The following is a 15,478-nucleotide window of genomic DNA, read 5'->3' as shown; positions in this document are numbered from 1 at the left end:
CGGGGGGGGGGGCGCTGGTCAGAGCCAGCGGCTACTGGGGTTTGCGGGGGGGGGGGGGGGCTGGTCAGGGCCAGCGGCTACTGGGGTTTGCGGGGGGGGGGGGGCTGGTCAGGGCCAGCGGCTACTGGGGTTTGCGGGGGGGGGGGGGGGGCTGGTCAGAGCCAGCGGCGGCGGCCGGGGTTTGCGGGGGGGGGGGGGGGCTGGTCAGAGCCAGCAGCGGCGGCCGGGGTTTGCGGGGGGGGGGGCTGGTCAGGGCCAGCGGCTACTGGGGTTTGCGGGGGGGGCTGGTCAGAGCCAGCAGCGGCGGCCGGGGTTTGCGGGGGGGGGGGGCTGGTCAGAGCCAGCAGCGGCGGCCGGGGTTTGCGGGGGGGGGCTGGTCAGAGCCAGCGGCGGCGGCCGGGGTTTGCGGGGGGGGGGGGGGGGGCTGGTCAGAGCCAGCGGCTACTGGGGTTTGCGGGGGGGGGGGCTGGTCAGGGCCAGCGGCTACTGGGGTTTGCGGGGGGGGGGGGGGGGGCTGGTCAGGGCCAGCGGCTACTGGGGTTTGCGGGGGTGGGGGGGGCTGGTCAGAGCCAGCGGCGGCGGCCGGGGGCGCTTAGTTCCCGCCCGCGTCAGGGCTCAGCGCCCCCCCCCCCCCCCGGGCATGAGCGCGCGCCCCGCCCGCCGCGGGTCACGGCACCGGGCCGGCCGCCCCCCCCCGCCCGGCCGCGCTCCGGGGCGCTCGGGGCCGCCATGTCGGGCGCCCACCCGTCGCGGACGAAGGGGTCGGTCCGGGCCGAGTCCCTGGTGCCCGCCCTGATCCCGCGGAGCAACCTGCTCGGCGCCCTGGAGGAGAAGCGGCGGCTGCAGCTCAAGGTCCGGGCGGGAGGGGGCGAGGGGGGATTGAGGAATGGGGTGGGGGGGTCGGGCAATGTGGGGGGGTGGAGGCTGGGGGGAGGGGCGAGGGGGGATTGAGGAATAGGGTGGGGCTCGGGCAATGTGGGGGTGTGTGGGGGGGGTGGAGGCTGGGGGGAGGGGGCGAGGGGGGATTGAGGAATAGGGTGGGGCTCGGGCAATGTGGGGGTGTGTGGGGGGGGTGGAGGCTGGGGGGAGGGGGCGAGGGGGGATTGAGGAATAGGGTGGGGCTCGGGCAATGTGTGGGGGTGGAGGGTGGGGGAAGGGGCGAGGGGGGATTGAGGAATGGGGTGGGGGGGTCGGGCAATGTGTGGGGGTGGGGGGAGGGGGCGAGGGGGGATTGGGCAATGTGTGGGGGTGGGGGGAGGGGGCGAGGGGGGATTGAGGAATGGAGTGGGGGGGGGGTGGGGGGAGGGGGCGAGGGGGGATTGAGGAATGGGGTGGGGGGGTCGGGCAATGTGGGGGGGTGGGGGGGAGGGGGCGAGGGGGGATTGAGGAATGGGTTGGGGGGGTCGGGCAATGTGTGGGTGTGGGGGGGGTGGAGGCTGGGGGGAGGGGGCGAGGGGGGATTGAGGAATGGGGTGGGGTGGATCGGGCAATGTGTGGGTGTGGGGGGGTGGAGGCTGGGGGGAGGGGGCATGAGGGGATTGAGGAATGGGGTGGGGGGGTCGGGCAATGTGTGGGTGTGGGGGGGTGGAGGCGAGAGGGGATTGAGGAATGGGGTGGGGGGGTGGAGGCTGGGGGAGGGAGGGGGAGAGAGGTGGGCAGTTGGAGGAGGGGAGGGGGTGAGAGGTGGGGGGCTGGAGTAGATTGGGGAGTGGGTGGGTGGGTAGAGGAGGCTGGGGGAGGGGGTAGTTGGAGGAGGGGCGGGTGGTAGTTTGGGCAATGTGGGGGGAGTGGAGGAGGGGGTGAGAGGTGGAGGAGGCTGGGGGGAGGGGAAGAAGGGAGGGGTGGGTGGCAGTAGAGGAGACCGGGGGGCTGTCCTGCAGCTTCTGCTGTTTTTGTCAGAGGAAGCAGGCCAGCTGTTGCCCCAGAGGCAGTGGCTTGTCCCTGCACCCCCCTCCCCACTAGAGCCCCATCGCTGCATGGGGCCCATAGACCATCTTACACCCTCAGGCCCACGGTTCTCTTCTCTGTCCCCCCACACCCTCTTCGCTGGAGCCTGTCGGCTGGCACCACTCCCAGCCAGGCCCTTGACTCCCTGCTGCCTGGTACAGAAACAAGGCCCAGCTTATTTCTAACTCACTCCTCCATGGTACCTGTGAGCCTTAGTGGGGGCTGGAGTCACCGCTTTGGGTCTCCGAGTGGGGACCAGGATGTTTTGTAGAGAGATGATAGATTGATAAATTCATGCACCAGCTATAGGTAGGTCTCTTTCTTTGCAATGCCATTTTGCTCCCACAGACAGAGCTTTCTGAAACTGAATAATTTAGCCAAATGGGAGAAAGAAAGAGCCTGATTCTCTCCATTTTATGACCTTGTGCAGTCATTTACCCCTATGCAAGACAATGTACAATGCTACCAGGCCAGACTAGCAGTGGATTGCACCCATCTTGCGCAGAGATAAATAACTGCATGAGGGCTCCTAGGTAGGATGGTACTACAAATAAGTTGCAAAACAGTGGAGAATCAGCCCCTAAAGAGTCTGGATTCCTTTCTGGTCCCACCTCTTCCCCACCTTTGCAGTGTGACCTTGGACATGTTACTTCTTTCCTTTCTTTCCCTTCTTTACAATGTAGTTGTTAGGTTAACTTCATCGATGCTTAGGAAGTGCTCAAATACTTGAGTAGTACACAGTTAAAAGTGATCAGTGCCAGTGAATAACAGCTTTTAGGTAAACGTGTCTGGTTTTCTTTCCTGGCTAGAAGTTCCTGCTGCACAGGTTATTTTTTGTTGCCAAGCTATCAGAAAGAGCAGACAGGCGAGAGGTTACAGGTACAATATCATCTTTTCATCAATCTGCCTTTTGACTATTTAACTTGTAAGATACTTGCCCTGGGGATGCAGACTCTGGTAGGTGAGGAGTAGCAGAAATTTCAGGGCTACCCAGCAGAAACAGCTGCTGTCCTGGGTTCTATATAGCTCATTTAAAAAGTGAGGTTTCAGAGTAGCAGCCATGTTTGTCTGTATGCGCAATCCCCCCCCCCCCCCCCGCCCCCCCCCAAAAAACAAAACCAAAAACAGGAGTACTTGTGGCACCTTAGAGACTAACAAATTTATTAGAGCATAAGCTTTCGTGGGCTACAGCCCACTTCATCGGATGCATTGAATGGAACATATAGTAAGAAGATAGATATATACACATATGGAGAAGGTGGAATTTGCCATACAAATTGTAAGAGGCCACATGTTAAGTATCCTCACACCTTCTTGTCAACTGTCTAAATGTGCCATCTTGATTATCACTACAAAAGTTTTTTATCTCCTGCTGATAATAGCTCATCTTAATTAATTAGCCTCTTAGCCCTGGTCTACACTAGGAGTTGAGGTCGAATTTAGCAGCATTAAATTGATTTAACCCTGCACCCATCCACACGACGAAGTCCTTTTTTTCGACTTAAAGGGTTCTTAAAATCGATTTCCTTACTCCACCCCCGACAAGGGGATTAGCACTGAAATCGGCCTTGCCGGGTCAAATTTGGGGTACTGTGGATGCAATTAGATGGTATTGGCCTCCGGGAGCTATCCCAGAGTGCTCCGTTGTGACTGCTCTGGACAGCACTCTGAACTCAGATGCACTGGCCAGGTAGACAGGAAAAGGCCCACGAACTTTTGAATTTCATTTCCTGTTTGGCCAGCGTGGCAAGCTGCAGGTGAGTGCAGAGCTCATCAGCAGAGGTGACCATGCAGAGCTCATCAGCAGAGGTGACCATGATGGAGTCCCAGAATGCAAAAGAGCTCCAGCATGGACCAAACAGGAGGTACGGGATCTGATTGCTGTATGGGGAGAGGAATCCGTGCTATCAGAACTCTGTTCCAGTTTTCAAAATGCCAAAACGTTTGTCAAAATCTCCCAGGGCATGAAGGACAGAGGCCATAACAGGGACCCGAAGCAATGCCGTGTGAAACTTAAGGAGCTGAGGCAAACTTACCAGAAAACCAGAGAGGCAAACGGCCGCTCCGGGTCAGAGCCCCAAACATGCTGCTTCTATGATGAGCTGCATGCCATTTTAGGGGGTTCAGCCACCACTACCCCAACCGTGTTGTTTGACTCCTTCAGTGGAGATGGAGGCAACACGGAAGCAGGTTTTGGGGACTAGGAAGATAGCTTACAGCAAGCAAGCGGAGAAACCGGTTTTCCCGACAGCCAGGAACTGTTTTTCATCCTGGACCTGGAGCCAGTACCCCCCAAACCCACCCAAGGCTGCACCCTGGACCCGCCAGGCGGAGAAGGGACCTCTGGTGAGTGTACCTTTTTAAATACTATACGTGGTTTAAAAGCAAGCATCTTTAATGATTAATTTGCCCTGGCATTCGCAGCTCTCCTGGATGTACTCCCAATGCCTTTGCAAAAGGTTTCTGGGGAGGGCAGCCTTATTCTGTCCACCATGGTAGGACACTTTACCACTCCAGGCCAGTAGCATGTACTCGGGAATCATTGTAGAACAAAGCATTGCAGTGTATGTTTGCTGGCGTTCAAACAACATCCGTTCTTTATCTCTCTGTGTTATCCTCAGGAGAGTGATATCATTCATGGTCACCTGTTTGAAATAGGGTGCTTTTCTTAAGGGGACATTCAGAGGTGCCCTTTCCTGCTGGGCTGTTTGCCTGTGGCTGAACAGAAATGTTCTCCGCTGTTAGCCACAGGGAGGGGGGAGGGGCTAGCCACGTGGTGGGGGGAGGCAAAATGCGACCTTGTAATGAAAGCACACGTGCTATGTATGTAATGTTAACAGCAAGTTTTACTGTGAAAGAGTGTACCCATTGTTCTATAAAATGTGTCTTTTTAAATACCACTGTCCCTTTTTTTTTCCTCCACCAGCTGCATGTGTTTCAAGGATCACAGAATCTTCTCCTTCCCAGAGGCTAGTGAAGATTAGAAGGCGAAAAAAACGCACTTGCGATGAAATGTTCTCTGAGCTCATGCTGTCCTCCCACACTGACACTCCATCTATCTTTTACATCTTTGGCTAGCAGCAGACGGTGCAGTAGGACTACTAGCCATCCTCATCTCCTGCCTGCTCGCCATAAGATGGTACAATAGGACTACCGGCAGGACTAAAGAGGATGACCTGGTCGAGTCACTCCTAATTTAGTCCCTGCACCCATGTCTGCCCAGGCGCTCCTGACCGACCTTACCAAGGCTGCCAGGAGCATCTCGGACACGATAATGATGGTTATCAGGCCTATTGCACTGTCTGCTGCCACAAGGCAATGGGTTGCTGCTGCTGTGTAGCAATGCAGTACCACGTCTGCCAGCACCCAGGAGACATACGGTGACAGTGAGCTAAGCGGGCTCCATGCTTGCCGTGGTATGGCGTCTGCACAGGTAACTCAGGAAAAAAGGCGCAAAACGATTGTCTGCCGTTGCTTTCACGGAGGGAGGGCCTGACGACATGTACCCAGAACCACCCGCGACAATGTTTTTTGCCCCATCAGGCATTGGGATCTCAACCCAGAATTCCAATGGGCGGCGAAGACTGCAGAAACTGTGGGATAGCTACCCACAGTGCAACACTCCGGAAGTCGACGCTAGCCTTGGTACTGTGGAAGCACTCCGCCAAGTTAATGCACTTAGAGCATTTTGTGTGGGGACACACACAATCGACTATATAAAAATGATTTCTAAAAAAACAACTTCTATAAATTCGACCTAATTTCGTAGTGTAGACATACCCTTACTGTTTGTATGGCAAATTCCACCTTCTCCGTGTGTGTGTGTGTGTGTGTGTGTATGTATATATATATATATATATATATCTTCTTACTATATGTTCCATTCAATGCATCCAATGAAGTAGCTGTAGCCCACGAAAGCTTATGCTCTAATAAATTTGTTAGTCTTTAAGGTGCCACAAGTACTCCTGTTTTTTTTTTAAAAGTGAGGATAGAGTTCCCAATACAGCTTTAATGACAACTTAAATAACAACCACTTCAGACCTGGCATGGGAGAATACACCAGTCTCTTTGGCTCCTATAATAAAGCTAAACTGCCTTTAAGGTAAGTCCAGATATATTGCTGATCCTGAAAGGAATTAATTATATGATCACCATGACCAGGTTTATTCACTGCTGAAGTAATTAGAGACTGGTAGAACAAAGCTTGCTGTACAAATACATTTCTCGTTCATGCCATTATAAACCATAAATTCTTCTGCATACCTATCCCCTAACACCTAGAGCAAACCTGTGATACCAGGTAAAAGACGCACTTTTATAGTGCTGCTGCCTGTTTCCCACCCTCCCAACCCTTTCTTCCTAACTCCACAAAGCTCTCAGGGCCATGTCTGTTGTTGTCAGCCACACACCAGCGTCATGGCTGAAGAGGACCTGAATCCATTGTTTTCACAGCTTCATCATCAACAAGGAAAAGATGAGCACTGTGACCTCACTTTATTTTGAAGACAATGGAACTAAGTATTGTGAATTAAGCAGCACCGCTTGGATTTAAATCCAATGCATCATGTATGCAGAGGGGGCAGGGATGGCTGCAGTATATGTTAAAGAAAGATAGCAGCCTTTCAACATACCCTTCTTTTTTTTTTTTTTTTTTTTGGTATGACAAGTGATAAATACAAACAGTTTAAAAAAAAACAAACCCTCAACACACCAATTACTTCATAACCCCAACTGGAGAAGAAGTGTGTGAAAGTAGTTGACATTTCTTTCTGCTATCACACCATGGTACTGGTTTCGGTGATTCATTAAATCATTTCTTCTCTACCTTTACAGTAGGTGGTGATTTTTCAGTTACACACCAGAGGGAGCTGGCTTTGTCCTCAAAGAGATCAGACTTGGCATGAACTCAAATAAAATATGGAAAGTAGCAGTTACTGTGATGCATTCACAGTGGTGTAACAGTTGAAGATTTATGCTGCTATGGTCAGGGGCAGCCCTTAGATGTCAGCCTGATCACCCTCTTGAGCAGAAGCTTCTGTGAGCTACAGCTCACTTCTAATTCCATACCTAGCTTTTTATTTTTTTCTCCCCTTTCTTTCCATTTTTTTTGTTAAGCATCCGTCCAAAGCTGTAGCCACTACACAGTTATAGCAAATGTTTCATACAAAGGGTAAGTAACCTACAGATAATGGACTGGCAATAAAGCAGTAGTCTATTTACAGGGTGGGAGTACAGATGAACCTACCATTTGGTTAGATACTAATGCAATAAAAAGTTATCATTTGTCAAAAGTCCTTGCTTAGTACTAAATACTGGAGCAAATGAGAGCACAGCGATCAATAAGCAACCCTGAAGGGAACGGGGAGATCTTTATTTTCAGAGCAGGAGATTGATTCTATGACGTACATTCAATTATGACTGTTTCTGTTAAACCAAATGATTAGTGTATGTCTATTGAATACCTTGATGAATGAGAATGCAGTAGTTATTGGTGCCTTTATCAAACAGCTACACATTTAGCTGCAACAGCCAGAGGCAAGGATTCTTATCCATGTGGATTTGTAAAACTCCCACAGAGTTATTTCTAAAGCATTCCCAACCCCTATGGCCTTTGGGTGCTGCACAGTTAAAAAAAACAACCACAACAACAAAGACAGAGCTAAGCATTCAATGCAACAATTGTTAGGGGAAATTCTGGGCACTCTTTGCTACATGCCTCAGCTAATACACCAAGTACAACAGTTTTAGGTGAACCACGTTAAGATTAAGCCTATTGCTGAAATGTTATATTAATTATATTAGCCACTAATCAGTCTGATTAGCTGACCCCAATTTTACTGAATATGATACTTGAGCAAAGCCATTTTCAAAAAATCTAGGAGTCTTTTGCCTATAGGAAGAGAATAGACTCCCAAGCCAATGACTATTTTTAATGTTTCTTCTTAGATTTAAAGAGTCAGCTCACTCACCACATTCTTGATGGCCTCTGACATTATGACTATAGCATAGGGTGAGGTGAAATGCTAGTTTTCTGAAGTTGTACACTGTATTCCCACATGACAGCCAATCCTGTGTTTTTTAAATAAGGTTACCATGAAAGACTGTTTCAGAACATATTAAAATACCACCTCGGAGAACCAGTCTCAGGTCTACTTCTCCTCTATCCCAGCTCCATTCTTCATATACTAGAGGTAGGTTAAGTAAATCTCCTTGGGTAATACATTCTATAAGCTTGTGGGCCTCCCACAGTGAAAGCTGTATCCTTGATTCTTGTGCAAACACCCTGGGTGCTATCTGTCCAACCATCCCTGTCAACCCTAGCTGATGTAGTGAATGTAGTGCAAGGCAGGCTCTCAGGGTCTAGTTCATTTAAGGCTTTAAAGAAAAGGACTAGAACCTTAAAATTAGGGCGGTCAAGCAATTAAAATAATTGTGATTAACTGCATGATTAAAAAATTAATTGGATCATACTGTTAAACAATAGAATGCCATTTATTTATTTTATTTATTACAAATATTTGCACTGTAAAAATGATAAAAGAAATCATATTTTCAATTCACCTCATACAAGAACTGTAATGCAATCTCTTTATCATGGAAGTGCAGCTTACAAATGTAGATTTTTTTTTTTTGTTACAGAACTGCATTCAAAAATAAAACTGTAAAACTTTCAAGCCTTAAATTTTGACTGAACTCCTTGGGGGAGAATAGTATGTCTCCTGCTCTGTTTTACCTGCATTCTGCCATATATTTCATGTTATAGCAGTCTCCGGTGAGGACCCAGCATATACTGTTCATTTTAAGAACACTTTCACTGCAGATTTGACAAAACACAAAGAAGGTACCAATATGAGATTTCTAAAGATAGCTACACCACTCGACTCAAGGTTTAAGAATCTGAAGTGCCTTCCAAAATCTGAGAGAGACGACGTGTGGAGAATGCTTTCAGAAATCTTAAAACAGCAACACTCTGATGTGGAAACTACAGAACCCGAACCACCAAAAAAAGAAAATCAGCCTTCTGCTGGTGGCTTCTGCCTCAGATGATGAAAGTGAACATGCATGAGTCTGCACTGCTTTGGATCGTTATTGAGCAGAACCCATCATCAGCATGATCGCATATCCTCTGGCATGGTGATTGAAGATGATGGGACATATGAATCTTGAGCGCGTCTGGCATGTAAATATCTTGTGACGCCGGCTACAACAGTGCCATGCAAATGTCTGTTCTCACTGTCAGGTGACATTGTAAACAAGAAGCGGGCAGCATTATCTCCTGAAAATATAAACAAACTTGTCTGAGTGACTGCCTGAACAAGAAGTAGGACTGAATGGATTTGTAGGCTCTAAAGTTTTACATTTTTATTTTTAATGCAGTTTTTTTGGTATATAATTCTACATTTGTAAGTTCAACTTTCATGATCGATATTGCATTAACAGTACTTGTATATGGTGAACTTAAAAATATTTTTACAGTGCAAATATTTGTAAAAAAAATAAATATAAAGTGAGCACTGTACACTTGGTGTTCTGTGTTGTAATTGAAATCAATATATTTGAAAATGTAGAAAACATCCAAAAATATGTAATAAATTTCAGTTGGTATTCTATTGTTTAACAGGGCGATTAAAACTTCAATTAATCGTGTGAGTTAACTGTGATGAATCTACAGCCCTACTGGTGGGGTTAGTGACTGAGAATCAGTTGTCTCTAGGACTGTCCATGTTGTTCCAATCTATTCAAGTAATGCCCCCAATTTGCAATTCTGAGTGAAGAAGGCGGGACAACAATTCTCTGTAGAGTCCATCAGTACCAGAGGGAATAGTGCCCCCCAGCTCTGGCTGAGCACTTGAACTTTGCAGTGTTCCCACCTCAGCATCTATGATCCAGCTTGGAAGCTCATCATACACCAATACCATCTGATCAGTTATTTTTATATTCAGTTGTTTTTTACGCTGAACCTTTGTAACAACCCCACTTTTTCCTTTGCAGTCCTCCAGCGGCACATTATATCATATCCTCCAAGCTCTAGCTTCTCTCCAGAAGCAAGGCTCCAGGTAAGTGTTTCAGAAGAGCTCAAAGAAACCAGCTCATGTGGAAGTAACTTTTAATGCAGGAATGACAATGAATTTGTTAGGGTTAAAATGAGCATTCAGTATAATTATTAGAGAGAAATAGCTTAGTATTTCCCCCTGCTGAACACTGAGAGACCATGGGGTGGGTTACGTTTTAATTTTAGTGTGAAAAATATTTTCCTCATTTAGATTTATCATCTGTATTTATGCTTCCTTGTTCTTCAGGTGCCATATGCCTCTTTCTTTTGAAAGGAGGAATGGCTCTTTTCCTCCTCTTCAGTATCCCATACAAAACTGGATAGGTGGGAATGAGTACTAAGAAAGCTGGCAAACTCCTCCATTGAAATTTCTCTGTTTTCCTTGGACTTCAGTTGTTTGCAGTTCTCCTGCCCTCTGAGATCCAATGCCTAGCATTTAATTTGGCTATACAGTTTCCAAATTGTGCTTTGAACAAGAACAGCTATGACATTGTGTGCTCCACTAGCCACTGGGTGGCAATTAGCTCCGCCTAGTTCAGCACCCCCTTTCTTCTCTTCCCTTGTTGCAGCTCTCCTCCCACTCAGAGTTGCAGCATGCTGCTTCGTGACTCAGGCCTCTGCCCAGCTCACTGTTTTTCCCTCTTCAGGGGGGTCTTTCAAAGCCTTTTGCCACCAACAGTGTCATGCAATCCTCACACCCACTGCCCTAACTGGGTCACTCCTGCATTGACTCAGGCAGCCTTCCAATTCACTGCCCCAGGCTGTGCCACTCTGCAGCAGATGGCAGAGGGACCCAGGCTTGCCCTCTGCCCTGGGTTTGAGTCTAGGACCCTCAACAAGCAATCAAGGTGTGTGTCTATATCAACTTTACTGCTCACCCACCATGCATCTTCTCCCCCTTCCTTCTCCCTTCCTGCAGGCTTCCTCATTGCTGCTCCCCGCACTGTTGCTGCCCTCCTGGGTTTATGAAAGCCCTGCATGTTCCCTCAGTCTTGAGCCTCCTTCTCATTAGCTCCCTCCACACAGCCTAAATATCCCCAATTCACAGCTTAATTGGGCGATTGAGCCCACCTGGCCTAATTCAGCTCTTGCAGTGGCAGCTTGGAGAGTACACCCCAGCACAAGATGCAGTAAAGGAGACACTATAAACATGCTGAAAATATCTCAGGCATTTGCTTTCATTTTGTAATTGACTGCTGTCCTAGTCAAACTCATCAGATGTATAAACTTTTACCAATCAAAACCACACATCTATAATATATAAATATAAAACCACACCCCACAATATATAATTACTCTTCAAGATAAGAGCCTTAAGATGTGGTCAGATAAGGAGACCATATCAATAGTTAGATCCAAAATAGAACTAGGTGATCACTAATATAGGCAGGAAGTTTAAAAAAAAAAAACGATGTTAAAAATAGTGATGGTCCATATGATGCAAGTAATCAAACATTGCCAGTTTATGAAATACACCATGTCTGGTCAGAAACCTTTTATGAGTACAGAAGAATGATGGAATTCAGACTACAGCTAACTTTCTTCACTTAGTGCTTTGTTACAGGAAATTAAGATTTTAGTGGTGTCACATAACATCCCAACCAGGCTCTTCCTGCAGTGGTATGTCACAATGGTGATACTGCCTGTGACATACCTGGAAGATGTGACACAATCAGAGTCTACAGAAGAGGTGGTCACTGAATGTCTTACGCTCCTCCTCAAACTGGGAACATACCTTTCAAAGACTTTTAAGGTGAAACTTACATTAAAATAGAATGTTCAAGTTACTATTCTAAATTAACCTTTTTTCAAAACTATATGAGTTTACTAATGCAAATAAGTCCTGGTTTAGTCTCATCTTGCTGTGCATCGACCTGCCTTTCTCCTTGGACTCTAGAATGGTGTAGTGAGAGGAATGAAGAAAACACTTGGCTTTTATTTCAAACCTCGGTCTTCCAAACTACACCAGCTTGTTTGGTGCAGCCCCTGGTTACACCTTTTCAGTCCATCACTGACTGCATTAACAAGCTGAAAACCATACAAATTTCATTCTTGAACCTCATGGGCTAAGCTACCCTCTAAATTCTGGTTACCCAGCTCAGCCTGATCCATTGTTCCGAGCAGAGCAAGAACACCACTTGTAAATAGGGAAGATAAATCAGATATGCTTCCTTTAGCACATTCCCTTCGTTGGGGGATAGGAATGCCCTGGGTGTATTTAATGAATTTGTAACATAAAAGTCTAACTGCGCTGAAGTACTATAATTTTATTTCACACATAGGTGAGCAGTAAGGGACTCGGTGACAATCTACACACCCTTGTTCCAGAACTTCTAATCCCAGCAGAAACAATTAACTATTTGTGCAAGGCAAAAGAATTTATGAGTCCAGAAGCATTTCTGAAAATGTATAACAATCCTTTACAGTCTGCCATGGCTTCAGGTACTTCTGCAGTTTTACAAGGCAGTTGGTTGGGATGAATGGTTTAGAGGGCAGATAGTACAAAACGTGAACCCTATGGAACCAAACTTCTAGCTCACATAATGGTGAATTTATGGGAAAGTATAGGGATGCTAACAGGTAGTGGAACCTGGAGAATTACTGTAATTGAGTATACCTATTAACAAGAGATTCCTTCCCTGTTAAGAACTCTTCTAAACAAATGTTGCCTTTTAAAGTTATTCCATGAAGTCACCACCTCCTCTGAAAATATTTAATATTGTCCTTTCACAAGTACAGTAATGAGCTTTTCATTCCAGCTGCAGCATGTGATTGTGTGCCTGAGGGGCACAAGATTAGAATCTTGACCTGATGCTTAGTCTTACTGGTAACACCATCTCCTCCCCTTTTAGGGGCTCAATAGGAGTGGGCATTTAATGCTTTTGATTAGACCCTCCAACTGTGCATATTGAAGGGGCGGGGGGGAGAGAAGAGTGCAAAACTCAGTCTTAGAGGAAAAATCAGAAGGTGGTTTCACAAGAACTGTTGCCCATTTTGTTCATCACAGTGACACGGGTCCCTGCAATTGTCACTATGTTGCTTATAGCTCTGCCCCTCCCAGTCCGGCCAGGAAAGGTGGCTAGGAAAGCAAGCTGCTTTCCTGAAAGGATGCTCAAGACCTTTTCTGCTATGTGAGGGGAGCAGTCAGGCTAAGTAGATGGGGGAAGCCTTACTTCAGAACCTATATTAGAATAAGCTTGTTTTCAATGTGGGAGACAAAGCCATTCTGAAACACACCACTCCTATCCCCCTACAGTACTAGAGGGCTGCAGGACTGAAGTGTAATCCACAAGGCCTATAAGAGGTAGCGTGTTCCCCCAATTAACCCAAAGGGCTAGTCTGATATTTTGACTAATAGGAGCTAGTTTGAGTTGCAGGATGTAGGGGTTAAAGAAATCACTTTCAGCTGCTTGTATGAATATTGGCTCAATTCCATTTCAATGATTAAGGCTTTCATCTTTTCTTCCTCACAGAAACTGTGTGGCCTACCCCTTGTCACTTGTATCCATGATACACTAAACTAAAGTACTTCCTCCTTAGCATTGTGTCATGTTTTCATTATTTACAAAACATGCTTCAAGGCCCCCTTGAATTCTACGTGTAACAAAGTGAACAAGCTACCATGAAGGCTGGATCCACTTATCTTTTAGAGACCATGCACTTTTAACCTGACATTCTTCCTGGAGACCAGTGGAAGTATGAAGGAGGAGCTTCTATGCAGTAGGAGAGGGTCAGGAAAAGGGCTTCAATGTAAGTCATGTGTTATCTGCCATATGAAATGTGAATAGACAGACTTTCAAGGACAGGGTGAAACTATGGAATGTGACAATCACTGTGCATGAGTTATACCAAAAAATTCAGAGGCAGGGTCAGGGGTAGTGCATGAGCTTGTATACAAAAGAATACAAATTAGGACTATCATACAAGTATGATTAAACGTCTAGAAAACAACCTAGATAATACTTCGCCCTGCCTATGAGTGCAGGAGACTAGACGGTCCCTCTTGAGGTCCCTTCCAGTCCTAGGATTCTCTCTCTCTTGCATAGTCTATGAAAGATAGATCAGTTGAGCACTCAGCCATACTTTGTGGTTGAATACTTAACAGGCACCAGGTCTCAGATGTAGCCACTTTAAAGAGTAGCAGTTAAAGCTCAGCATTGAAGTCCTATTGTGTTTTCAGTGGATCACAAAAATGCATGGAGAAGTTATATTTGGAAACTGGAATAAACAGGCCTTCAAACGACAAAAGACAGAATCCTTTAATTTTATAAATGCTCACTCAACTGATGAATCCAAACAGATGTTCAAAATTCAGCCAATTTAAATGAAAGCATAAACATTTCCACAGTTTCACATAAAAAGCAGGTATGGTTAATACAAATAACTATGACATACAGATAATGGTCAGTACTTAAAGTAGCAATAAAATGGTTAAAGATACAGTAAGTTTCCTTCTATGATATGACAGTCCTTCAAGGCACTGGAATACATCCACAGTTTTGACAGGTGACTGATAACCAGCAGTCACCACCAGCACTCTGGCATTTTTTGGTTCATACTTTAACAAAAACAAAAGTCTGCAGCAAGTCAGTGAGGGAAAGTCTCTTGCAAGGCATCTCCTTTTCAATATAATGTCTAAGAACTAGGAACAAAAGTAACAGTGACATTAAGTAGGTTATTTCCATACATGCACTTTAAATAGTAACTGATGCACTGCTTTTTATTCTTTTGGGATTTCTGCTAATGCCATCTGTATTAGCAGCAATTAAGCGTCCTATGTAAATTTCCACAGTAATCAACTCTTCCCATCTAGGATTTTTGAAACCACTGTCAAGACACAGATCATTAAACTTCTTCTGTATGGTTAGATTGCCTTACATGTAAGTAGAGCCTTCATACAGTTCCACCATATCTTCAAAAAAAGCTTTTCACTGTTAGGTCTTGATTTGCAACTTTTCCACGAGGACAGAAAGGTTTTTTAAAAAGTTTTGGAGCATGTGTTTTCTTTTACAGAGCAGTGCTTTCTGTATCATTGTCAACATTAAGCATGAGATGGTTGTGCAATTCCTTGCTTGCTGACTCTGTAGGAAGCTCTGAAGAGAGGCTACTAAGTGGTTCTTGAACATTGGAATTGGAGTCTACAAAAAAAGCAGAAAAACATAAAATGTATAGTGTCTGGACAGTCATTAGATCTCAGATATATTTCCTTATAAACAAAGGGAAAGGAACAGATCCAGGTAGGACAACAGCTTAACAGAGGTTTTGCAAGTTCAGGGCCTGCATATGCACACAAGCCACTTCAGAAAAACTGAATGAAGTTTGGGTAGCTCCTCCCAGCCACCCCCATCATCACCTGCCTGACAGAAACAAGCTAAAAAAGAACTGAACATTTCAATGTCAAATTACACTGCCTTGTAATATTCCCAGCTTCTGCTGTAGACACCCACTCTGGAGGAAACAAGAATGAATTTTGCA

At 46.3% G+C, this 15,478-nt stretch overlaps 2 protein-coding genes across 16 annotated transcripts in view; one reads left to right on the top strand and one right to left on the bottom strand.

The window, feature by feature from the left end:
- The first annotated feature begins 538 nt into the window (after window positions 1–538).
- Window positions 539–14,220, top strand: TEX47 (testis expressed 47). 2 transcript variants are annotated; one of them, XM_043524019.1, is made up of 7 exons: window positions 539–852; window positions 2,757–2,826; window positions 8,038–8,141; window positions 9,943–10,007; window positions 11,609–11,756; window positions 12,286–12,445; window positions 13,477–14,220. In XM_043524019.1, the coding sequence occupies exons 1-7, from the start codon at window positions 730–732 to the stop codon at window positions 13,512–13,514; spliced, it is 708 nt and encodes a 235-aa protein (XP_043379954.1). In that variant the 5' UTR covers window positions 539–729; the 3' UTR covers window positions 13,515–14,220. The 2 variants fall into 2 exon arrangements, with proteins under 2 accessions (XP_043379954.1, XP_037767210.1); XM_037911282.2 differs by having other exon boundaries at window positions 545–852; window positions 11,555–11,756.
- A 21-nt stretch (window positions 14,221–14,241) lies between these two features.
- The window catches only part of ARHGAP17 (Rho GTPase activating protein 17), a 67,437-nt gene continuing 66,200 nt past the window's right edge, over window positions 14,242–15,478 (bottom strand). For 9 of the 14 annotated variants that reach the window (XM_037911259.2, XM_043524015.1, XM_037911255.1 and 6 more), the window contains one exon: window positions 14,242–15,141. In XM_037911259.2, the coding sequence (XP_037767187.1) occupies window positions 15,011–15,141 (131 nt within the window). In that variant the 3' untranslated portion in view covers window positions 14,242–15,010. The remainder of the gene's footprint in view (window positions 15,142–15,478) is intronic. The other 5 variants (XR_006284319.1, XR_005227140.2, XR_005227141.2 and 2 more) reach the window with 1 other exon arrangement.

The sequence above is a fragment of the Chelonia mydas genome, chromosome 10 (assembly GCF_015237465.2).
Source record: "Chelonia mydas isolate rCheMyd1 chromosome 10, rCheMyd1.pri.v2, whole genome shotgun sequence".
In the NCBI taxonomy this organism is placed as follows: domain Eukaryota; kingdom Metazoa; phylum Chordata; order Testudines; family Cheloniidae; genus Chelonia; species Chelonia mydas.
Note: the sequence above shows the minus strand (reverse complement) of the source record. Positions and strands in the feature narration are given on the sequence as shown.

Excerpts from the sequence above, each read along its gene's own strand:
- TEX47 (XM_037911282.2), top strand. The coding sequence starts at position 730 with ATGTCGGGCGCCCACCCGTCGCGGACGAAGGGGTCGGTCCGGGCCGAG. Across the intron at positions 10,008-11,554 it reads CTCCAGAAGCAAGGCTCCAG|TGCTTTGTTACAGGAAATTA; the intron begins GTAAGTGTTTCA and ends TTCTTCACTTAG. Across the intron at positions 12,446-13,476 it reads ACAGTCTGCCATGGCTTCAG|AAACTGTGTGGCCTACCCCT; the intron begins GTACTTCTGCAG and ends TCTTCCTCACAG.